Genomic DNA, 24,966 nt, shown 5'->3' on the forward strand with positions numbered 1-24,966 from the left:
GGCACTAGACCGATGGGGAAAAAAGGTTTATATATCTGCAACCTTGGCAATCGGGGCGTTAAACTGTCAATTTCATATTCTTAAATACCAACAACTTGTTATGGGATTGCTGAAACAGAAAATGATGTTGATTTCAGAATGTGCAGAAAATAAAGAATTGCAGGAATTATTGCCCGTTCGATTCTCAGTTAGAGCATCTTCTGTGTGGCGACATGCGTGAATGGGCGTTCCTTCGTTGAAGGTTGTGTGTTAAGCCCGGCAAGCCAGCATGTAAAACTTTACTGCCAATCATTAGTGGACCTGAGTTCCGCTGTGGCAACCCCTAACCGGGAAAAGGCCGAAAGACACAAATTGCATGCAGCTGAACAAGCATACTTTGCAATGTGGTTTTGATTCCTTAGAGGCCTCCTGCAGGGCCGTAGTTACTGGATCTGTGATTAGGAGGCATGCCTGGTTAAAGGAACAAAATTTGCCTGATAATGTTAAAGCTAAATTGCTGGATGCACCTTTAGAGCATGATTCTCTGTTTGGTATTAAGGCAGAAGAGGTTTTAAAGAAAATGGAAGACAAAGCTAAGTCTATGCAAACTGTTAAAGACTTCTCAAGTGCAGCCACCAAGATTCAGTAGACACTGGCCTACCAAAAATTGGTCCTTTCCTGTGTCAGACAGAGCTCAAAGGGGCAAATCCAGACGCCCTAAGAGTTCCAGATACCAGGCGCAAGATTCATACAGGTCAAAGCAATGGGGCACTTCCACCTCCAAACCTGGAGGAGATAAAGCGCAAAACTACAGAAAGCAATCCCAGTGACTTCCCTCTGCCTTCACCAAGCACTTATCTTTTGGCAGCACCCATAGGGGGAAAATTAGCATTTTTTGCTCAAAATTGGCAATTAATAACCCAGGACAAATGGGTACTAAACATTGTATCACAGGGATACAGATTCCATTTCCACACTCTGCCAGTGGCAAATGGTTGGCCAGATCTGCCAAAAAATCAATGGGCAGAGGCACAGAAACAGGTTATGTCCCTCATGGATATGGGGGCCATTCAGACAGTACCAGAACAGGAAAAAGGACAAGGTTTTTACTCAAGACTGTTCTTGGTAACCAGAAAGGACAAGGCCTGGCGGCCAATACTGGATTTATCGATTTTGAACACATACCTGGACATTCCAAAATTCAAAATGCTGACTTTGCAGCAGCTTCTGCCCATGCTGGGCAAGAATGCTTGGCTAGTGAATTTAGACCTAAAAGAGGCATACCTGCATGTCCCATTAAGACAGTCGTGCAAAAGATACCTCCGATTCAAGGCTGGTTTAATGCATTACCAATTCCCTGCACTGCCCTTTGGCTTATCTTCTGTGCCCAGGGTCTTTACAAAGTGCCTGACACCAGTAATTGCATTTTGCAGACAAAGAAGTATACAAATATATCCTTACTTGGACGACTGTCTCATTCAAGCAGAGAACAAGGACACACTCTTCTTCGACACCTGGCGTTTGTGGAAAGGTTTCTAACATGCCTAGGGTACACAGCGAAAAGAAATCACAACTGGTACCCTCTGAAAAGATAAGATTCCTGGGTGCAAGCTTGAATACAATTCCTGGGTGCAAGCTTGAATACAACTGCCCAGATGGCTTACCTCATGCCAGACGAGCAAAGGCAACTGACTACTTACTTCAAACTGATGGCAACAAAAACCCAGTCTTCTGCAAGACAAATTCTGCAGGCTCTGGGCTTCATGGTTTCCTGCATACTACTGATTCCATATGCAATACTGCATATGAGGATACTTTAATGGAACCTAAAAAGTTTATGGAGTCAACATTCTCACAGTCTGGAAACAAAGATTCCTCTCATTCCCTGCCTGCAACAGGTGTTTCTATGGTGGGCAAAGGCATGTCACCAAAACATGGGACTGCCATTTACTCCTACCCCCTGCCAGCCAAACCATGACAACAGATGCATCAGATTATGCCTGGGGGGCCCATATGGCAGGAAGATACATTCAGGGCATATGGTCACCAAAACAAATGCATCTGCATATCAACCAGAAAGAGATGCTAGATGTTCAAAATGCCCTAACAGCCTTCAAGGACTTACTTCATCCAGGACAACTACTGATAAAGACGGACGAGGACAACTACTGATAAAGACGGACGACACCACAGTCATGTGATATATAAACAAGCAAGGGGGCACACACTCATACCCCCTCTGCAGATTAGCCATGGCACTGTGGAACACAGCTTTGACCTACCAAATACATCTTCAATCTCAATTCCTACCAGGAAAACAAAACACTCCGGCAGACGATTTAAGCATAAACTTTATGGACCCTCATGAGTGGAAACTAAATCCACATGTTTTCAGCATAACAGAGAAATGGGGGAGCCCAGACATGGATCTATTTGCCTCTCCTCAAAGTAATCAATTGAAAAGATTCTGCACAAGGACTTATCACAGACAAGCATGGAAAGTAGACGCCCTATCCTTCAGTTGGAAAAACCTATCAGTTTACGCCTTTCCTCCTTTGCCTCTGCTCCCCAAGGTCCTCCTAAAAGTCAAACAAGAGAAACCAAAGATGATACTAATTGCCTCGGACTGGCCCCACCAATACTGGTACCCAATCTTAAGGAACTTGTCTCAATACCCAGCTTAGACCTTGCCTCAAAGACCACAACTACTGTCCCAGCAAAACAATCAGGTCCCGCACAATCAATTACAGACTCTGAACCTGTCAGCATGGCTGATCATGTAGTCGTACAAACAACACCTCTCAGTAAAGCTGTGCTGAATGTCATTTTGGAAGCCAGAATGCCTAGTACTAGAAAATCTTATGCTGACAAATGGAAGAGATTCTGTGCTTGGAATCGAGCACAAGGAACTGATACAGCAGAACCAAATATTCCTCAGATATTGCAATACTTAACTGAGATGCTTGACAAAGGCCTGTCTTTCTCATCAATTAAAATCCATGCCTCTGCCATTTCGGCTCATTACAATCCACCAATCTTTTCTCATCCTTTACTAAAGCAGTATCTTAGAGGAGCCAAAAATTTAAGGCCTCCTAGAAGATCACCATTCCCTGCATGGGACCTCAATTATGTGTTGGAAAAGCTCACCCTGCCTCCATTTGAACCAGCTGCTACCACTGATATAAAGTTCTTATCATGGAAAACAGCTCTGCTACTAGCAATTACTTCAGCAAGAAGAGATTCAGAGCTACAGGCCCTCATGGCTATTGAGCCTTTTATCATATTTTACCCAGACAGGGCATCTCTGAGGGCAAATCCTACTTTTATGCCTAAGGTGGTTTCCAGTGTGGCTCTTAACCAAACAATTCATCTGCCAACCTTTTATCCAAATCCACAGAGCAAGGGGGAGAGAATTCTACATTCCTTGGACGTACACAGACAACTAAGATTCTGCTTGAGCAGGACTAAAGCTCTAAGAAAAACTGAGCAGTTACTAGCGACATATGCTGCAGGATCAGAGGGCAAGGCTATTTCAAAGCAGACAATTTCAAAGTGGATAAGCCACTGCATCTGTTTCTGCTACTTACACCATTGTAAACATGTGCCCAAGGGCATTAGGTCTCATTCCACCAGAGCTGCAGCTACTTCAGCAGCCTTTCTAAGGGGAGTACCAACAAAAGACATTTTAGAGGCTGCTACTTGGAGTTCTGTTAACACCTTTACAAAGCATTATCATTTGCCTCTTTACTCTAAATCCAGAGCAGGCTTTGCCACTGCAGTTCTGCAGGGCCTTATAGCCGCTCTTAATGCTGTTTAGCTCCAGACCCCCAATCATAGCTTTGGGATTCTACCCAAATGTAATGACTGCAACAGTGAAACACTAAGAACATAGTACAGTTGTGTACACTTACCATAAATGTAGATGTTCGAGTGTATTCACTGTTGCAGTCCAGGTTACCCTCCCGCCATCCCCCTATCATTCTGGAGTTTCTCTTTCCTTCTCTATCTTCTACAACCTATGTGGTGTATTTGCTTGTAGATGAAGGTAAAGTTTATATCGATGTATGTGTATGTGTGTGTGTGTGTCTGTGTGTATATGTGTGTATGTATGTATGTGTGTATATATATATATATATCTAATATAATTTTTTTTGCTACCTTTTTGGGGGCACCTGACATCAGGGGCAAGAAAAACGAAAGAAAATGGCATTGGTTGCATGTTTTATACCCCTGACGACCTGACGTCATGGAAGAGGAGACAGCAACTGACGCAGGACCCAAGACTTTGGAATTCAGGCCGACTGAGGGCAACCTGCCAGCAGATTACCCAAATGTAATGACTGCAACAGTGAATACACTTGAACATCTACATTTATGGTAAGCGTACACAACTGTACTTTTTTGAGATCAACTTTTCTAAACTATCTTTTTCATTGTGACACTCCATGCAGTTTTGATTTGCTTATGGTCTCCACTGCTGCTTCACATCCATGGAGATGGGCACAGATGTGGCGGGGGAGTTGAAAATTCTTCACTTGTTTAAGTGATATGGCAGTGATAGAGATGTTCATCGTGCATACAGGTGCAGTCATTACAGATGGGTTATCCTGCCGTCAGGTGGGTCCTCGGTCGGCCGAATTCCAAAGTCTAGGTCCGGCGTCGGTTGTTGTCGCTTCTTCCCTGACGTCAGTGCGGCAGGGGTATAAAAGAGGCAGCCGACGCCATTTTCTTCAGTCTTTCTTGCCGCGCGGTGCCCGAAGTAGAAGCAGTTCGCAAGTGCCGGTCGGCCAGCTCCTGAGATTTAAGAAAGTATTTCAGCTGAAGTCTTCTTTAAAGCTAAGTACCCCATTGGGGAAACTTTTCTTGCCTCAGACCGATGTCAGACAAAGTTAATAATTGCATTTCTTGTGGGAAGCAAATACCGCATAAGGATTTCCACTCTTTCTGTATACCTTGCTTAGCCCCAGACCACGACGTCTCGGCCTGCCGTTTTTGTGCTAGGTTTAACAAGCGCACTATTAAGCGCCGGGCGGAGTTTGCCCTTCATTATTTTGGCAAAAAATTTAATTATATCATGTCGTATGATACACCGACACCAGTTTTAAGCAAAAGATGCAAAGATAAGGACCGTCATCCGAGGTCCGCACCGAGTACTGAGACCACACTTAGGCCGACTACCGGTTTTCAGAGAGGCGTCTACGCAGCCCCTGAATGCAGATGATACTATTTTACCGGTGACTTTAGTACCCGAGGTCGCAGGCTCCTCGGTCTCCATTCCTACTGCAGATACCGACACCTTGGTCTCCATTCCTACTGCAGATACCGACGCCACTCTTGGCGGGGAAACTCAAAATTTAGTCAGGCCTACTATTTCTGAAGGCGTCTTCAGGCCTTCCACCTTCTCTATTAAATCCTTCACTAAATCTAAAGCAGCCATGAAAACCAAAAAACAGGGTCCTCAGACCTCCTCTCAAGGCCCCATGCCTAAAAAGCAAATGCTAAAAATGGCTGAGGATTTCTCAACCCCCCTCAGACAAAAGACCCAGATTGGAGGAAGACTACCCTTCCTCAGACCAGGCTTCTATTACCTCAGAACATTCTGAGGACCAGGATTGTGCCTATTCCCCTTTTGAAGACTCTGATGCTGAGGAGTCTATTCCCTTGGTCCCCCCCCCCCCCCTGAGGGATTACTCTTTTGGGGAAACCTTGCATACATTGAGGGAACACTTTCACTGGGAAGGCCAAGATTACTCAGATTCCAAGAAAAGGCTCAGGGAATTTCTACTGCTCCCCCAGCATAGCCCCTGGCTATCCCTCTTGTTTTAGATATTTTGGATGATGTGTACACAGAAGCCAGCTTTAATCCAGATTCTTTACCTCCAGCTCCTGTTGAACCAGACTGGTATTACCGGGTCCCTGATTCTCACCAGTTCCTTTATAAAAGCCATACTGCTGACCCAGAAACTATTTCACAGGGTCACAAGGGAATAAAGGCCTCTACTGCTAAAAACCCTTTACCTTCAGAGAGAGATTCCAGAGCATTAGAAAGGTGGGGGAAAAGTGTATACTTCTGCCACTTGAACCATGAGGGCATTATACTGTCAATTCCATATGTTAAAGTACCAACAGTTTTTGTTATCTCAGTTGAAAAGTAAAATGACACAAACAGAACAACCAGATTTGAAAGAGTTGCAGGATTTGTTGCATGGTGCAGAGCAAGTGGGTAAACATACCTTGCAGTGTGGTTTTGATGCTTTAGAGGCCTCATGTAGTGCTGCTGTCACGGTGTCTGTTATACGTAGACATGCTTGGCTCAAAGAGCAAACCTTACCAGATCATGTCAAAGCAAAGTTATTAGATGCACCACTTCAAAAAGATGTATTGTTTGGTGTTAAAGCTGAGGAGGTACTAAAGAAAATGGAGGAAAAAGTGAAATCTATGCAAACAGTGAAAGATTTCCTGCAGGTACAACCTCCACGCTTCAGCAGAAACTGGCCTTCAAAAAATTGGTCCTTTCCAGCCACGGACAGACCTCAAAGGGGCAGATACAGACGCCCAAGGGGTAGAGGACAACCTCAAGGATCTTACAGAGCAAGACAGTGGCAAGCACCAACTCCAAGAGGTGGAGAAGATAGATCACAGTCATTTAGAAAACAGACACAATGACTTCCCCCTACGCCTGCCAAGCAAAGCTTTAATGGCAGCACCTTTGGGTGGAAAACTGGCATTATTTTCAAAAAACTGGCATATTGTTACAAAAGAAAAATGGATTCTGGACATTATAGACAGAGGCTACAGGTTCCACTTTCACACCCTTCCAAAAATGAGAGGCATGCCAAACCTGCCACAAAATCAAAGGGCAGAGGCACAAAGACAAATTTCCGCTCTCATGGATATGAAAGCGATTCAAGAGGTACCTGCAAAAGAACAAGGTCAAGGTTTTTATTCCAGACTATTCCTGGTACCAAGGAAAGACAAAGATTGGAGACCTATCTTAGACCTATCCATCCTAAACACATATCTACAGGTGCCAAAATTCAAGATGCTCATATTACAGCAGCTTCTTCCCATGCTGGGCAAGGAGTCTTGGCTGGTAACATTGGACCTCAAGGAGGCATACCTGCATGTCCCTATCAGACAAGATTGCAGAAGATACCTCAGATTTCTTGCAGGTTCAACCCATTACCAATTCTCTGCATTGCCCTTTGGCTTATCTACTGCACCCAGAGTGTTTACGAAATGCCTGGCATCAGTAATTGCCTTCTGCAGACTACAAGGAATACAAATCTACCCATATCTGGATGACTGCTTGATCCAAGCGGACAGCAAGGACATTCTATTGCAGCACCTGGCATTTGTAATAAAACTGTTAAACTTCCTGGGATACACCGTGAACAAAAAGAAATCAAAACTAATACCTTCTTAACAGATAATTTTCCTGGGTGCCAGCTTAAATACAACCACCCAGATGGCCTACCTCATGCCAGACAAACAAGGGCAACTGTCTCAATACTTCAGCAAAATGGCGACTTGCACCAGACTATAACTGCAAGGAAAGTCCTGCAGTTTCTGGGATTCATGGCATCTTGCATCCTACTAATCCCATGTGCAAAGCTGCATATGAGGAAACTACAATGGTACCTAAAAAACTTATGGTCTCAACACAGCCACAGCTTGGAAACAATTATACAACTCATTTCATGCCTTCAAAAGGAAGTTTTGTGGTGGGTTGTGTACCTCAAGCAACTCAAATCATCACAACGGACGCCTCAGACTACGCCTGGGGAGCACACATGGCAGATCAGTGCATTCAGGGAAAATGGTCCCAAAAAGAGAAGCACCTACACATCAACCAAAAGGAGATGCTAGGCGTGCAAAATGCTCTTATGATCTTCAAAGACCTACTGCATCCAGGCCAGCTATTAAGGACAGACAATACCACAGTCATGTGGTACATAAACAAACAGGGGGGGAACTCATTCTTATCCCCTGTGCAGGCAAGCCATGACCCTATGGAACACAGCACTGGAATTGCAAATTCAACTACAGGCACAATTCCTGCCAGGGAAGGAAAACACACTGGCAGACAACCTAAGCAGAAATATGACAGATCCACATGAATGGAAGTTGCATCCTCAAGTTTTCTTAAAGATAACTCGGGCTTGGGGACAGCCAGACATAGATCTATTTGCTACCCACAGAAATTACCAGTTGAAAAAATTTTTGTTCAAGGACCTATCATCCACAGGCCTGGAAAGTGGACGCACTCTCTTTCAATTGGACAACATTGGCAGTCTATGCCTTCCCGCCTCTTCCTCTACTGACCAAAGTTCTATTAAAAGCCAGAGCAGAGAGGCCACAAATGATTCTCATTGCTCCAGACTGGCCACGACAACACTGGTATCCGCTCCTAAAGAGCCTGACACACTCCCCACCATGGATCCTACCTCTAGTACCTCTTCTGTTGTCCCAGCACAACTACAAAACCCTTCACAGCCAGCTCAAAACCCTAAATCTAGCTGCATGGAGAATATCTTAATTTCCCAACAGACTCTCCTCTCCAAGGAGGTGCAGGATGTCATCTTGGAGGCCAGAAGACCTTCTACTAGAAAAGCCTACTCCGCCAAATGGAAACGATTTTGTTCCTGGAATCAAGAAAAGGGCCAGAATCCTTGGGTAATAAATATACCTCAAAATTTACAGTACCTTGCTGAGCTGTTAAACAGTGGCCTTTCCTTCTCCTCCATCAAGATCCACGCTTCAGCCATTTCTGCACAGTACAACACAGACCCTCCTTTATTCTCACATCCTCTATTAAGGCAGTTCCTCAGAGGGGCAAACAATATAAAACCCCCAAGGAAACCACCAGTTCCAGCTTTGGACCTCAACTTCGTATTGGAAAAGCTGACCCTGCCTCCCTTCAAGCCGGCTTCTTCAGCAGAGCTACAATACTTATGGGAAACAGCCTTCCTTCTGGCTATCACCTCAGCATGCAGGGTTTCAGAACTGCAGGCCCTCATGGCTGTGCAACCATTCATCATTTTCTATCAGGACAGAGTTTCCTTACGAACCAACCCTACCTTCTTGCCAAAGGTAGTATCCAGTGTAGCTTTGAATCAGACTATCCATTTACCTACCTTTTATCCAAATCCACAGAACAAAGGGGAGAGACTACTACATTCCTTGGACATTCACAGACAACTTCGTTATTACTTGGACAGGACAAAGCCATTCAGGAAATCTGAGCAACTCTTTGTGTCCTATGCTGCAGGTGCTCAAGGAAAGGCTATTTCCAAACAGACAATTTCAAAATGAATAGCCCACTGCATACGCTTTTGTTACTCATTTCATGGAAAAACTGTGCCTGCATGCCATCAGATCCTACTCCACCAGAGCCACAGCTACCTCTGCAGCCTTCCTCAGGGGGGTCCCTACCAAGGATATTTTGGAAGCAGTCACCTGGAGTTCAGTGCACACTTTCTCCAAGCACTATCACCTCCCACTATACTCTAAATCTAGAGCGGGCTTTGCCACAGCAGTCCTGCAGGGCATCCTAGCCCCTCCTAGTTCCACTTAGTGCCTACCACCCTTACTTAGCTTTGGGATTCTTCCCATCTGTTATGACTGCAGCTGTATGCACGATGTGCAGCTGTATGCACGATGAACATAGTACAGTTTTGTACCTACCATAAATGTAGATGTTCGAGTGCTCATACAGCTGCAGTCCAGGTTTCCCTCCCTCCAACCCCTCTTAGGACAGGCCTTATGACTAACCCTTTTCATATAACCTTTTGGGGTATTCTTTTATGGTGTATTTGCTTGCAACTACTGTTTTTGATTTATCAACATTGCATTTTTGCATAACATTGTTTGCCTTCCTTCTGGGGGCACCTGACATCTGGGGCAAGAAAAACTGAAGAAAATGGCATCGGCTGCCTCTTTTATACCCCTGCCGCACTGACGTCAGGGAGGAAGCGACGACAACCAACTCCGGACCGAGACTTTGGAATTCGGCCGACCGAGTACCCGCCTGACGGCAGGATAACCCATCTGTTATGACTGCAGCTGTATGAGCACTCGAACATCTACATTTATGGTAGGTACAAAACTGTACTTTCTGCAGTGTGGTGCTTCATTCAGTATCCAGTGGATGTTTAAGAAGCAATGGAGGAAGTATCTAATAAGAGCATTTTATAAGCCTAGAGTATTATAACAGAATGGCATGTACTCACATAGTATTATCTTGAAACATTTTAGTTTGGCCGTGGTTCTCCCTTTTACTCTGGATAACTGGTGAGATTAAAAATAATTGTCGGCAACATCTGGAAGATTTTATTGGGCATTATGACATTGCGTGTAAGGTGTTAAAGATTCTCTACTAATAAAAGATGTTCTTAATAACTATTAGGGAGTTTTTGTATGCATTAATAATAGATGCTAGAGCTGTGAAGTGTTTAGCACGTGGAGGGCCTAGCTTGTTGGTGTGAATAGGAAAAGGCGACCTGTATTCACATGTGGGTTTTGCTCTCAATGAAAGTGTGTGAAAAAAAAAATGCAACAGTTTTGCATTTGTTTGGATGAGGTCTATGGATTCTTAAATTGCATGTCTGGATATTCACTTTAATGTTGCTTATTATCCAATGCATCCAGCATTTTATATAAGAACTGCACTTAAATTGAAAGAAAGAATATATGGCCATGTTCTGCAATATTTTCTAAAGTAAAAATAATGCTTTGTTCAAACATTCTTTTTAATCTGTTCAGATGTTAAGCAGTTTTATTTTTAAATTACTGATGCCGTTAAAGTAGATTCAGGGTATGATATTGAGAATATGATTGAATGTAAGGAATATGTGTAGCAAGACAAGCTTAAGGCTTGCTTGCAATAGTCTAGATTTGAAGTAAGTTAAGTTTAATTGTATTTTAAAAAGAGGAAGATTTCTGATAACATTTGTTTATTAAAATCATTATCATTAAAGGCTTGATGTCCTAAAGTGTTTTTTTTTTTATTTGACACAACTGCCACCATGCTGTGTTCACCCATTGTCAGTCTTATTTGCTTAACATTTGCTCTAACATCCTCTATGTACTTCATTATTTGTTTATTTCTGATTCCAAGCGCAATTTCTGCTCCTTGTGCTTGTATAGGTACTGCAGCTGTTGAAATGTTTAGTAGAGCACTTCCTTGGCAGACTGCCTAAACCAGTAAATCTGATTAAATCTTCGAAATATCAGTGACATGAACATTCTGTTTCTTAATGACTTTGGCATTTGTAAATGTATTTCTTTTACACTTGCAGTCAGTACCAAAGATTTCTTCTGTTCTGGAAAAAGTCTAGAAATTTCCAAAGAGAAACATACCTATGGTCATTGCTTCTGTTACCCTTATGATGTTGGTATCTGTGTGCATGTTCCAAATGGACTTTGTGAAGGTTTGTTGCCACCCCCCCCCCCCCCAAAAAAAAAAAGTATATTTTGGCAACTTTGGCCTCAGGGCTGTGAATGGTCAGACACTCATCCTGGGGCATGAGGAGCATGTCCTTATGTAACATGAGGATACTTGTGGTGGTGCGGTGCTAGATGAAACTCTGATCAGTCAGGCCCAGGTGTGCTTAAAGCTTGAAAACATGTCATGCAATGGGGTTGCTTCTAATAACAGACTGTCACACATAGCTGACTTTCATATTACCAAGATGAAAAGAAAGAAAATGCAGAAACCTGAACGGCAGCTTTTAACAAGGTGCAAGTGAACCCTTGGCCGACATGCCCTGCTTTCCACTATAGTGCAATCCTAGAGTTGACATATTTAGTAAGGGGGGGGTGGAGGGTGGAGGGGGCATAGCACCCCACCTAGGTGGGTTATACTTACCTCAATGTTAGATTCATTAACAGTCGGCCAAGTGTTTACTTACCCTCGTAAAAAATTGCCGTTCTGTTTTTTTGTTGTTTTTATATTGGTAATCTGAAAGTTGGCTATGTGGCAGTCTGTTATTAGAAGTAGACCCCCATGCAGTGTGAGTGCATTGCTATAGATGCAAAAGCAAAGGCTGGTTCTATAGGACTAGATATATAGAAGCACTCTTTACTGAGGACTCAGTTGAGGATGTGCAGATGCAAGTAATTAATGCCTCATTGGTTAAGGAATTTTTTGTAGACCTCCTCCTCCTCAAAATGAGTCTAAGAAGTTGGGAGGACAAAAGGTAGCCTTTTGAGTGAAGTACACATTTCACCCTCCTAGTTTGCAAGTATAACAGGAATTACCTCTCTCGGTAAGGGCTTTACTGCTGGATGCAAAGCAAAGGTAAACAGCTAGTTTCACCTAGCTTGTATGCACTTTTCCATGTATGTTTATTATCCTTGATGTCCCATAAATTCTTGATGCTTTCCTCTTAAAAAAAATAAATAAAAAAGAAAGCATGTATGGCACCCAGTTGGAATATGCCAGATACGTCTGTGGGTAGGTGGAATATGTGGGTATATATATATATATATATATAGGCAATTTTTAAAATTTTATATATCATAAATTTTAGTGGAATATGCCAGATAAGTCTGTGGGTATATATTGGCAATTTTTTCACATTTTATTTTGTATAATGTAAATTTAATGGGAGGATATTTGCTAATTCCTGTGGTAACATAAGTATGATATCAGTAAAGATAATTGCTACTAAAGTATGGATCTGAATTTAGGAGTTTAAAATAGGTCACCAGTAGGACTAAGACCCAGCAGGTAGTTGGTCAATCTAGCCCAAAAAACATTCCCAGTCTACTAAAAGCCCTTCCTCATTACTCATGATCCTTGACCTTGAATGTCCTCTTCCCTAGATCTCTCTAGCAACTCTTAAGTCATGTTGCGCACAAGACTGGCCACAGGCTACTTTTTATTTATTTGTTTGTTTATTTTTTTTAACAGTCTTGATATCTGATCCAATTCATCTGTCGTATGCTTCTTTTTTTATATTTCTGATGCAATGTTGCAGCCATCCCCCTACTATTTTCTGTCAAGTCTTGGCAGGGTCCCCTCCCCCTCCAATTATTAATGTCCTTTAGCAGCCATTTTTACGTCAAGTTGTAAACTCCTCATCTTTGGCCTCGCTTAAGTTGGCAAAAGTTTGATTTGGTGAACCAGTTTAAAACATCCTCTGGTTAAATCTCCACCCTCATTGGGATCTATAGTTTGTTTTAGAAAAGCTGACCTTGTCCTTATTTGAGGAAACAACTTCTGCTGACTTAAAATTCTGTTCTTGGAAGACTGTTGGCTGTTACTTTTGCAAAAACTTTCAAAGTTCTGAGTCTTGTGTACTCCACCTTATGTCATCTTACACAAGGGAATTGTGAACTTTTGAAGCAATTCTTCCTTTATGTGAAATTGCTGCAAATTGCAATTTAAATCAGTTTTGTAGATTTTCCTTTTTCACTCTGGTAGGGGTGAATATCTGCTGCATGATATGGACGTTCCTAGGCAGCTTAAATTTTACTTGGAACCAAAGCAGTATTGAGGAATTCCCAACTATTTGTCATTTTCTTTAGGTACCTAACATAACCCTTTCTTCGCAGCTTCCTCAGTGTCACTTTCTTCTATTAAAGCTATGGCAGATCTCTCCCTCAAGCTTGTAGTACGTATACTAGTGCAATGACTACTTTGCAAGTTTTCCTTTTTTTTTTTAAATCCTGAGTGGATGACTTTGCTTAGTTAAAAAGTTTGGAGCTACCATTATCATGAATAGGTTTAGCTTGAGACTATGCCCTACAGGTGATGACGTTGAAACTCCCAAGTGTCACATACACCAATAACTTATTTAACATAGACTTGTGTTGGCATTTTTATTTAACATAGACTGTCACTGAACCAGCCACCCCTCTCACAGGTCCAGTCAATGGTTGTCCTCTTGGAATGGCTGTGCTATAATTTGTTTTCTTAATTGTTTTGATTATTGGAGTTTTGAGATCTGGAGAAGTTTTTTTTTTTATCCCACTGGGTGTGTAATAATGAGAGGCTTTCAGTAGTCTGAGGGAAGTTTTGTGGGCCAAGCTAAGTACCTGGCAATCTTCACTCTACAGGTGTATGAGTGACAAGAGTTGAAACTACAAAGACAGAGCTAGTTGTCAATGTGGCGGGAATATAACCTTAATTTTTGGATGAAAAAAAGTCAGCTAGGAAATTTCGGGGAAAACAAAAAAAATTGTTTGAAATGGCCTTCCCCAACACACTGATTAATATTAACATTAGTACAGAACTGGTTATTTTGATAGTTTGCAGCTTGTATACTAGAGATCCTGTTGGTTTAGCCACTGAGTTGGGAAGTTCATAATCAGTGAGGCTTGCCCTTGACTTGATCTATAGTATGGTGGTGTTTGTATCTAAAAACGCAAATAAAGTTATTCTTCCCCATAAATGATCAGTGCCATGTCTTTGGAACTTTGCTTCTGGTTTCAGACTTTTTTGTGCATGAATTCCTCATTGATAAGGCTGTTTTAAATTCTACTGTAGCACCTTTTTATCATCATGGGATGTCCTTCAAGGATGCATCTGCAGTCATAACATGTGGGTTGTCCTGCCTCAGGCAGCCCTTCGGTCGGCCGGATTCCAAAGTCTGGGTCTGGCCTCGGCTGATGTCACACTTCACCCGACGTCATAGCTCCTGGGGTATAAAGGCATCAGCCGACGCCATTTTCCCCAGTCTTTCTTGCCGCGCAGTGCCCGAAGCAGCAGCTGTTCGCAAGTGCCGGTCGGTCAGATCCAGAGATTTCAGCTACCGAAGACTTCTAAAAAAGCTAAGTACCCCGTTGGGGACTCTTTCTTGCCTCAGCCGATGTCAGACAAAGTAAATAATTGTTTAACTTGTGGGAAACAAATACCTCATAAGGATTTCCACTCTTACTGCCTTCCTTGCTTAGGCCCAGACCACGACGTATCAGCTTGTTTAGCCTGTGCTTCCTTCAACCGACGAACACTTAGATGTCGGTCGGAGTTTGCAGAAGAGATTTTTGGTCCCGCTTTTGCATATAAAATGCCATCGGAGACTCTGACTACACATTTAGCCAAAAAACGCAAGGAAAAGGACCGACAATCGCGGCCCGCGGTTTCGGCTGAAACCACGGTTAGGCCTACCGCGAGTGTCTCGGTTTCGGTTGAAACAGAGTCCTCGGTTCTTCCTTCTGCCGAAAGCATGTCTCCGACAACCGAGGCCATAGAGGCCCCGGCTGAGTCGGCTACAGAAATTCCTACCGAAGAAGCAGGCGCACAAGAATTGTCCGACACCATTCCGTTGGACATCTCTACTCCTGCACGTGGGGCAGCTAGACCCCCTGCTTCTATGTCTATTAAGGCCTTCTCCAGGGCTAAAGCAGCTAAGCTTTCCAAGGCCTTACCTACAAAAGCTCCCTCTCACAGACCTTCCTCAAGTACTCAGATTCTCAGCCTTGCTGAGGACCTTATTTCTCTTATCAGGGGATCCCAACCCCACCCAGACAGGGCCTCACAACCTCCTCCTGAAAAAAGGCCTAGGACTGACCCCCCTGAACCTCTCTCCTCTGACTATTCCTCGGATGGATCAGATTTGTCATACCATCAGGAAGGACCATACTCACCTTATGAGGATTCCGATGCAGAAGACTCCATTCCTTCTGCCTCCCCCCCCCCAGAAGAATTTTCATTTGGGGAAACTCTACACTCAATGAGGGAACATTTCCAATGGCAGGGTCAGGATTTTTCTGATTCTAGCCACTTACTACAGCTGAATTGCTAGGGATATCCATCTGTACAGAACTTGTTTACAGTGAAGACCTATGGGAGAAGTCTTGGTAGATGTTTTTTGTAGATTTCCAGTCAGGAGAACGATAGAAGAGGTGGTTCTTAAGAAGAGCTGAAATACTTTGGCATGTTTATGGCACATTCTATTCAGTTGTATGCAGATTTTTGTAAAGGGGTTGTGTGTAGGTTTTTGGTATTTTATTCCCTAGCAAACTTAGGCCTGCTGTGCATTGTGTCCTATTTTCCCTTTCTTTCACACAGGTATTTGTTTTTCTTGCAACTGTCAGTGTCACAATGCTAAATATTTAGTGCTTCCTTTGAAGAGATTTCTATTTTATATGGCATTATTACAGATGTTTTCAATTTAGCATTTTACGCATTTTTTTCTTCATTGTCCTTGCAGTGCAAAACTAGAAAAAGGAGGCCGTTTCCAGTAGCATATGAAGTAGGAGACATAGTGTGGGCGAAGTTGAACAGACACCCGTGGTGGCCTTGTAGAATCTGCAGAGATCCACTGTTAAGTATTCATTTCAGATTACAAGGTGAGTACTCCATAAAGAAATTAATACAAGGGTCCTATTTAATGGTGTTTCTTTCTATTTTTGATTTTTCCTATTCAGAAATGTATAGCTTTAGTTTGACACTGTGGGTTTTCATATGTAAGGTAGTAATAAAAAAAAAAAAAAAGTTGATAATAGTACAGCTTTTACCTACTTTCATTTAGCTTGAATGATATCCAGTAGCATAAGTATTTGAAAAATATTTTTCTCAGCAAAGAAGGTGTATTTGAAAAAAGGTTTATGTGCGCACATGCATGTGTTTGAAATTGTAGCTGCTAAACCATACAAAACACCTGGGCTCTGTCATAGTACAGGTGGGGTTGCCTTTAATAGGGAGTATGTGGGAAGCAGAGAAAAGCAGGAAGTTAATGTGAATCAGATGACTGAGAAGCTACATCAAGTTACTACCCCTGCTAAGATTTCTGAATTGAGAAAGAAAGTCAGTGGTAGTCTCCAGGCAGCAACAATGGTTGTCGAAAGGTGTCCCTGTAAGGAGAATTCTAGAGTATCTCACTGCAGCCAGAAGGGGGAAGTTAATATGCTGTATGTTGCAGAAAGCCTTCTGGTGGGGTTGGAAGTACCTGCTTGTGTTGGGCACAGTATTGTAAATACTAACTGTTACAGATCATGCATCTGAAATAAAGTATTGTGAAGTTATTTTAAACACCTTCTTGCTCAGAAAAAGAATGAAAAATTGTTTTGTTCTGGACCACTGTGGGATAGAACAGTGTGTGTGCGCATATGTATGTGTTTGTGTGTATATGTATGTATATATATATATATATATATATATATATATATATATCTATATGTGTGTATGTATATGTATATGTATATATATATATATATATATATATATATATATATATATATATATATATATATATATATATATATAATACATACATTAAGGATTCCATAAAAACTAAATTGCAGCATGTGTTTTTCCTGTCTGTTGTTCCCCACATCTGTGCTTCTGAAATCTAAGATTTTTAAATATTTTCCCAAGACTGCTAAAGACTTGACTACAACATACTGTACTTGTGGATTGTAACGGGCAGAAAGCAGTTTACATTTAAAACCAACTCTCATTCAGTTTTCCCCATCCCCAAAATTAGGGGTGCCTGAGTATTAATTGCTCACTGACCATTTAATACTGATAAGTCTTCAAAATGCATGCTGCTGATGAATAAAAGTGGTAAGAATTTGTGCTATAACACTCTCTCTGATAAACTGGGAAACTGTTAAACCCTTGTGCCTTTTGTGGGATTTGCTGTAGTCAAAGCAATCCTTTTGACAGTAGAAATGTTTTCTCTAAGGAAGTGTTACAAAGTCTTGAAGACCACTAGGGGACAAAGAAGAGAGGTTGTCTTAAAGAAACTGCAGTGTACTGAAATGTAGCTCCTGATTTTTGTAGTCAGAATGGAAAATTGTCCAGAGGTAGATGTCGCTCTTATGTACACAAAGATGCTGTTGAAGCTTGGGTATTTAAGTAGTTTATTGTATAGAAATACATCAGGATGGACGGCAGGAATATTAAACTTAAACTGTCTGACTGACTTCATACTTGCATGCTCACACTATGGCTGTTCACTTTAAAGTGACAATCACATCTCACACGTGCTCAATGGATATAGGCATGTGCTTGGTGACTGAGAAGCTTCTTACAGATGTACACATACTGATCTATATCCTCCCTCTTTACTGAGCTATCTTACATTAGTGAATGACATTTCAATAGGCATGCATTATACAAGCAGTAATAAAAAAAACAGTTATGTCCACGTTGCTGTGGATCTTGAACAAGGTTTTGAAATACGACTTTTTCTCTTGACATAATAGTCAGGACTGACACTAGCAACGGAGGTTACCACCTGTCCCACTTTGCGAGGGACAAGTCCCTCTTTGGGCAATTGTGTCCTGCAAAAAAATTGTAAAAATGGCTGATGTCCTGAGATTTTAGGGCAAAATTATTTCCTATATTTTATGCAGTAGTTGCATAAAACAGTTATTCTGCATCTGAAACACTTAAATGTTATCAGACATAGAATAAGCAACTAAAATTATTTAAGAATAAGCTTTTATTTAGGCAAAAAAGTGAAGTTCTGTCCTTTGTACTGGCCGTGGGTACATTTTTGCCTGCAAACTCTGATGTTTATACCACAATTGTCGCACTTTCGGCATTTGAAAAGGCGGCAACCCTACAGGGAGAGTCATTGGGGAGAGTCTGCTTGAGGGGTCTCAGGGATTTTCTCATGAACGGAGATTTCTGACTAAATGTCCTGTAGAACAGGAACATTGGACAAGTCACTCTGAGAACTAGTCTCTCTTTCACAGGCAATATGCTGTAACACTGGTAACAAATGCTTCCGATTTCCTCTGAATTCCACTCCCTGTGATTCCACAATTTATGATCAGGGCTGTTGATGCAAACTTTTCACAAATCTGATGCGATCAAAGCCTTTTCATGTCTGCATTCTCACCATCTCCCCTTTTTGTAAAGAGCACAGTGGTTTGCTGGTTTTATCATGGTAAGACTTCTGGGACAAATGCTTTTTCAACAGTTGGGCTTTTACTGCTTTGTTGTTGTTAGCACTTGGAACCAATAACTTACTGCTGATTGGTAGTGTGGTTCTGGTTTCTCTCGACAAGTCTCTGGGCAGGTGAACCAAGATGTTTATCATGAGGAATGTTTCTGAGATTTAACAGGTTGAGAAAAACATCTGTATTGTAACATCTGGATTTCTCTAACAGCTGTTTTGCACTTTGAACTGCATGTTCAGCCAAGCTGTTTTACTGAGGGTATTCAGGACTACTCATTATATGAACAAAGTCCCAGTCTTCTGCAAATCTCTTGAACTGCTGACTTAAACTGTGCACCATTGTCAGAAGTAACTCTGTGTGGACTACCATGGACGGAAAAAATGTTGCTTCAACTTAGTAATAACAGTACTGGAAGTTAGGTTGAAAAGTAGGTCAATCTTGAACCAATTTGAATAAGAGTCTGTTAACAACAAATAATGTTGACCATTCCACTCAGATATCTATAACTACTGTCGACCAAGGCAGTACAGGAACCTGGCTTAACTGAATGAATGAATGTTTTTTTTTTTTTTTTTTTTTGATGCAGCTTTGTACTAGTACATACAGAACAAGATGAAAGCACTTTCTCAATATCTCTATACATAGAAGGCCAAAATACTAGACTGTCGGCCTTCTTTTGGTAGAATCGGTTCCTGAGTGGCCACAATACAAAAACGTAGTAATATCTTGTTGCAAGGGCTTTGGACCAATCACTTTAGGACCTTTCATGTTACCATTGTCTGACAAAATATCATCTCTGTATGGGAAATAGGTTGCACTTATACTAGTAAACAAGATTGCTTAGAAGGCCATCATTGACTGATTAAAGTGGTTGGGCTTCTGGAAAATTGGATCTGAAGATGTGAGTTCTGAGCTCAAGATGTGTGGAAGAAAAACTTCTCACTTCCATGACCTCAAAATCAACTCGCCCAGAAAAAAAACAGAGCAGCACAATGAGCAATCTGGATAAGGTATCAGCAAGATAAAGAAGTTCGCCTTTTGTGTAAACAAGATTGAAGTTGTACTTTTGCAATTTGAGCATCATGTGTTGCAGTCTAGCTGGAGCAGTATGCATAGGCTTTCTCAAAATAGTGACTAAAGGTTTGTGGTCAGTTTTGATAAGGATAGGTTGGCCGTAATTATAATCGTGGAACTTCGAACATGCAAACACAATTGCCAAAAGCTCTTTCTCAATCTGGGCATATTGCATCTCAGTCTGGGTAAGAGTTCTTGATGCTTAGGCTACTGGTCTACCTTCTTGAAGATTGACTGCACCTAGACCAAATTTAGAAGCATCATGGGAAAGAGTGACTGACTGGTTTGTGAACATCATAGTAGCTAAGAGTTGGTGGGTTAGCAATTTTCTGTTTCAGGACATCAAGTACTCTTTGGTGCTGTTCTGACCATGACCAAATTACATCTTTGCATATCATCTCCGCTAAGCGGTGCTGAAAGTTGGCTTAAATCTGGAATGAACTTGCCTAGATAGTTGACCATGCCAAGAAAACGTTGTAGGGCTTTGATATTAGAGCTGGCATCTCTAAGAATTGCTGTTTGCTTGGAAGGATCTGATCGTAAGCCTGAACTGGTAAACAAGTGACCAACATAAGTAACTTCTGGTATCAATACATATTCTGATATCATTTGAGCTTTTCTTATGAGCTACTACCATGGAGTGCACCCATTCAGTAAGTTCTTCTACTGGACATATTACTCCTAGCTGCAGCATTTTGTCTAGCTCTGCTTTGACTCTGCTCTTCATAGCTACTGGAACTTTCCATGCTGGTCTGAGAACTGGGCTGACATCAGGGTCTAACTTCATAGAGTACATAACTGATAGTTAGCCTAGTTTGTCTGCAAAAATATCAGCATACTCAAAAAAAAAAAAAAAAATAGTTTGGATGAAGTTTGAGCTGCTGTTCAGGTTTACATGGCAAACTTCTTTATTAAGTGAAATTAACTGAAAGCAGTCTCATTTTCAAACTGTCTCTGAGGCCTAATAATGACTGCACATTTCTCTTGACTACGAAAAATTGCAAGTCGTAGTTGCTCCCAGCAGAGTAACATAAAAGCACTACTGAGCTTTTGGTTTGAATCTCTTCAACATAAGCAACAAGCTTCGCGTGCTTTGTCAAATCAAGTTGTTCTGTAGCTTTTACTCTAGCAAACGCTTCTGTTGACATAACCTTGCAATTTGAGCCAATACCTACTTTGAGCTCTACAGGACTCCATTAATCCAAACAGTACAAAATATTCTTTGTCCACAAATCTACTGCATTAACTGTTTCACCAAGCATAGACGCACCATCAACGTAAAAAGTAGGGTTGCAGTTTTCTAATTGATCAATGCCTCTTGGAATGCCCTTTTTTAAGAAAAGATTATGCCTTATTTGATTTACAAAACCTTTTGAAATGATTCCACTTATTGCGAGAATGACACCGCTGACCAAAAGCATAAGCACTTTTCTATTTTTGGGCTTCCACCACAATTACGACAGTTAACTATGAAACTGGACAGGGGCACATGTTTTGACTTTGCTGAGTCACCCTTATGCTTCACTGAGCATGTCAGCTTCACAGAGCATGCTGTAGAATTTGCTGGAAAGACACCAGGGGAGTCCCAGGGACTGTTATAGGACCTGCAGTAGCTGCCATGTTCTTGGGCCTGTTTCTTTTAACCACATGCTTCATATTATCAACATAAACATAGTCATTGTGCCTTCTGCAGCTATTCTCATAGATAAGCGTAAATGTGTGCTTTTCTGTAAGCTGTTGTATCTGACAAATCTCAATGGCTTTATTCAGAGTGAAATCACTCGAAGGAAAATCTTCCTCACTGTGTCATTATTATGCTGCAAAAGTTTCACCAGGCTTTTGATCCCTTGTGTAAAATAAGTGCGTTTCCATTGTAGTATTTGTTTGGGGGTAACAAATTTCTCTAAATTTACATTCTAAGCATTCAGGGTCTTCCCTTGTTTCAGCCGGTGCCATTATATGGCAGCCCCCCCCCCCCCCCACACAAACACAGCAGGTGCATACACAAATGAACGCTGTCTTTCATTGGCTTCTGAACCAGCTGAATTAAGCAGAATAAATGCCTTTGTGCAAGTGTCTGTCAGAAGCAACAGCCTGTGTGAAAATATCATGTTCCTGCCCAAACACACCAGTTTTCTGCATCATCAAACACAAGTGGGGTGGGTCTGCAAAATCCTACTCTCATACCCACAAAGTCAAGTACCATAGCAAAAAAACAGTTACTACTTTTTGCTTTTTTTGGGTACCAGTCCCATGAGAAATTCTGACTGACGAAGGTACACCATTCCTGTAGAGAGCAATTCTTGAACTTTGTCATAAATCGAAACAGCTGGGGAAGATAAATCGAAACAGCAGGGGATGTGTGTACAGCACCCAAAACAAATGGGGCTGTAGAATGCCTTAACAAAGTCACAAAAAAACATAGAAATAGATTGGAAAACCTTAACCTTTCTTGGTTTTCCTGCTGTAAAAGGAGTACCTCATGCCTCAACTGGATTTACACATTTTGCACTGTTGTATCATTGACATTCTGAGGCTTGTTTAGATATGGCAAATGAAGCCTAGAAGAAAGAAAGAACCTCGTTTAGAAGTGTGATGGAGCATTTTTCTGATTTACAGATCAGGTTAAGAAATATGTTTGAGAATACTTGGAGAGAGAGAGTACAAGGCATACATCAGAAAGCATAAAGCAAAGATCCTGCTGTCAAAGAATTCAAACCAAGTGCTAAAATACTTGAGCTCTTGCCTGCAGATGAAAATTCCTTGCAAAGTGGAAAGGACCTTTTGAAACTATGTTAAAAGTAAATGTAAATTACAGTGCGAGACAACTGGGAAGAGGAGTAGTCAGTACCACATAAATGTTCCATAATCTTAGAACAACCCTGAAGTTCCTGTAGTACGATTGCAGAAATTAAGGTTCCAACAGCATCATTCTAAAGTTAAAACTGGAAATACATCAGTCTCTCAAACCAGAAGTGAAGGATTTTTACTGATCACTGCTACAGTAACCTTGGCTATATTGGTTATGTCCTGCCAAGGGTGCAACAGCCAGCCAGCTTCCAAAGCTTCGGAGTACTTTTCACACACACACGCACACATTGTTGGGCAGCTTGAGCTGGGCTACCTATAACAAAAACAGGTTTGAGCACCAAACCATTCAGAGCTTCCCTGTCCGTGAAGAGAGCACTCCCCTGCAAGTTTTTGAGGATAGACCAGCTAGACCAAATCAGCTTGTGCTGGTCCTTGTGCTTTTCCTTTGTTGGGCTGTTAAGCTCTCTTTGGGGAAAAATGTCCACTGTTTAAAGACTAGCCATTAATTTTTTTTTAAGTCTCTGGGGTTGTTATCCTGGTAACCTTTGATCCTAATGTACTTTACTGCTCAGGAAAGTTCTTTTTAGTCTAGGAGTTTGTGTTTTAACAGACTGTCATGAAATTTAACAGTACTTTTAAAAGGTATCCACTTTTTCCCATCTGTTTAAAAGTAGTTGTTTTTATAGATGTATTTATTTTGCTTTTGGGGGCTATGTATATTGAACTACTGTTTAGTGTGTTGTATGGGAAAAAGTGTATATTAACACTTAAACGTTAACTAGCTTATGCTACTTTTTTCTCCAGGTTGGTGGCACCATTTTTTTTCGGCTTGACCATTTATCAAACTAATGACCCCATGGTCAGTCCTTCAAGCCACAAAAAGAAACAAGTTAAGCAAACAGCCTTTACTACCACAGCAGGCTAGTAATTGGCCTTGGCCACAGGTGGGTGGCTCTGCTATTGCCAAAGCTGGTTCCTCAGACCACTCCTCTTTTACCCCAGGTCCCTCTGGTGTAGCACTTACAGCCAGTATGGATCAGGGGTTAGATGCATCCTCTGCAGCTGTTGAGATCCTCAGAGTGGACAAGGGAGAGCCATTCGTCTCAGTCCTGGGAGAAGGAACAGGAAGGCTTCCCTGTTTATTCACAGTGTTGGGCCCATACCTGAGGAAGCTGTTGCTGCCATTAACAGCATTGTTGGCCCCATTTATCCTATCAGAAAGAAACAGAAAACTAAACGTGTATCTACTCCTCAAACTTTTCTAGGCAGGTAGTAGTTTTACTAGATCTGGCTCAGTCTGATTCAGGCTATTGATCCTTATAAGGTGATTTCTGGTAAAAGGAAGTGGGAATACTCCTTTCCTGTAGAGATTCCGTATTCTGAATCTGGACCAGACGATGAAGAGACAGATTCAGGGTTTTCTCCTAATATTTCCGATTCAGGAGGGCACAGTATCTGATTTTCCATTTGTGGGGTTTTCTTTCTCTGAGTCTTTCCACAATGTGCCACTGTTTTTAGTGGAGAACACTGTTTTTTTGGTCACTTAGAAAATGCTTTGAGCTGTTAAAGATGGAATTTCAGAACCCTTGCCCATTCCTCCATTGCTGTTGGCTTTAGAGGATGTCTGTCACTGCTTCCAGTTTTCCTGACAGTCAGCCAGCTGCCCCTAAAAAGACAGACTGTATGAAGTTCTCAGTCTTACGTTTTTATACTTTCATCCAAAACCTGACCTAGCAGATGTAGCTTTAATCACACTGCTACTAAATATTTTAATTGCAATTTTACACTTTTTGACAAGGATGGGAAGATAATTGATAAGTATGAGTGGTATGTACGCTTTTGCTAATTTGTTTTTCATAATTTTGAATTGTCAGGCTTATGTGTTAAAATTTATTCTGACTAATTGTGAAAGCATGAAAAATGTTTTGTCTGCAGATTCTTCTTGAGGGGAAAATCTGCTTTAAATGTTTAATTTCTTCCATTGTAACAATCACAACTCGATGTTTAAAGTGTGTGTATGGCTTTGTTGATGCTACTACCAGGGTGATGACCACTGGTACTATTTTGAGGAGGTTTCTCTGGATGTGTCATCAGAACCTCCCGTATGATGTGAAAAATGTGATATTTAATTCTCCTTTGGAGAGAGAGAGTCTCTGTCTGCCACAGATGTTATCAAAAAGTGTGAGTGGATTAAGCTGAAATTTTTTTAGCCCTCCTTTTCCAAATTTTTTAAGGGATTCT

At 41.5% G+C, this 24,966-nt stretch overlaps 1 protein-coding gene across 6 annotated transcripts in view; it reads left to right on the forward strand.

Moving 5' to 3' along the window:
• Window positions 1-24,966, forward strand: part of NSD1 (nuclear receptor binding SET domain protein 1) — a 1,335,896-nt gene that overhangs the window by 193,207 nt on the left and 1,117,723 nt on the right. For all 6 annotated transcript variants that reach the window (XM_044069301.1, XM_044069302.1, XM_044069304.1 and 3 more), the window contains one exon: window positions 16,140-16,278. In XM_044069301.1, the coding sequence (XP_043925236.1) occupies window positions 16,140-16,278 (139 nt within the window). The remainder of the gene's footprint in view (window positions 1-16,139; window positions 16,279-24,966) is intronic.

The sequence above is a fragment of the Protopterus annectens genome, chromosome 4.part0, assembly GCF_019279795.1.
Source record: "Protopterus annectens isolate FY-2018-M chromosome 4.part0, PAN1.0, whole genome shotgun sequence".
Taxonomy (NCBI): domain Eukaryota; kingdom Metazoa; phylum Chordata; order Ceratodontiformes; family Protopteridae; genus Protopterus; species Protopterus annectens.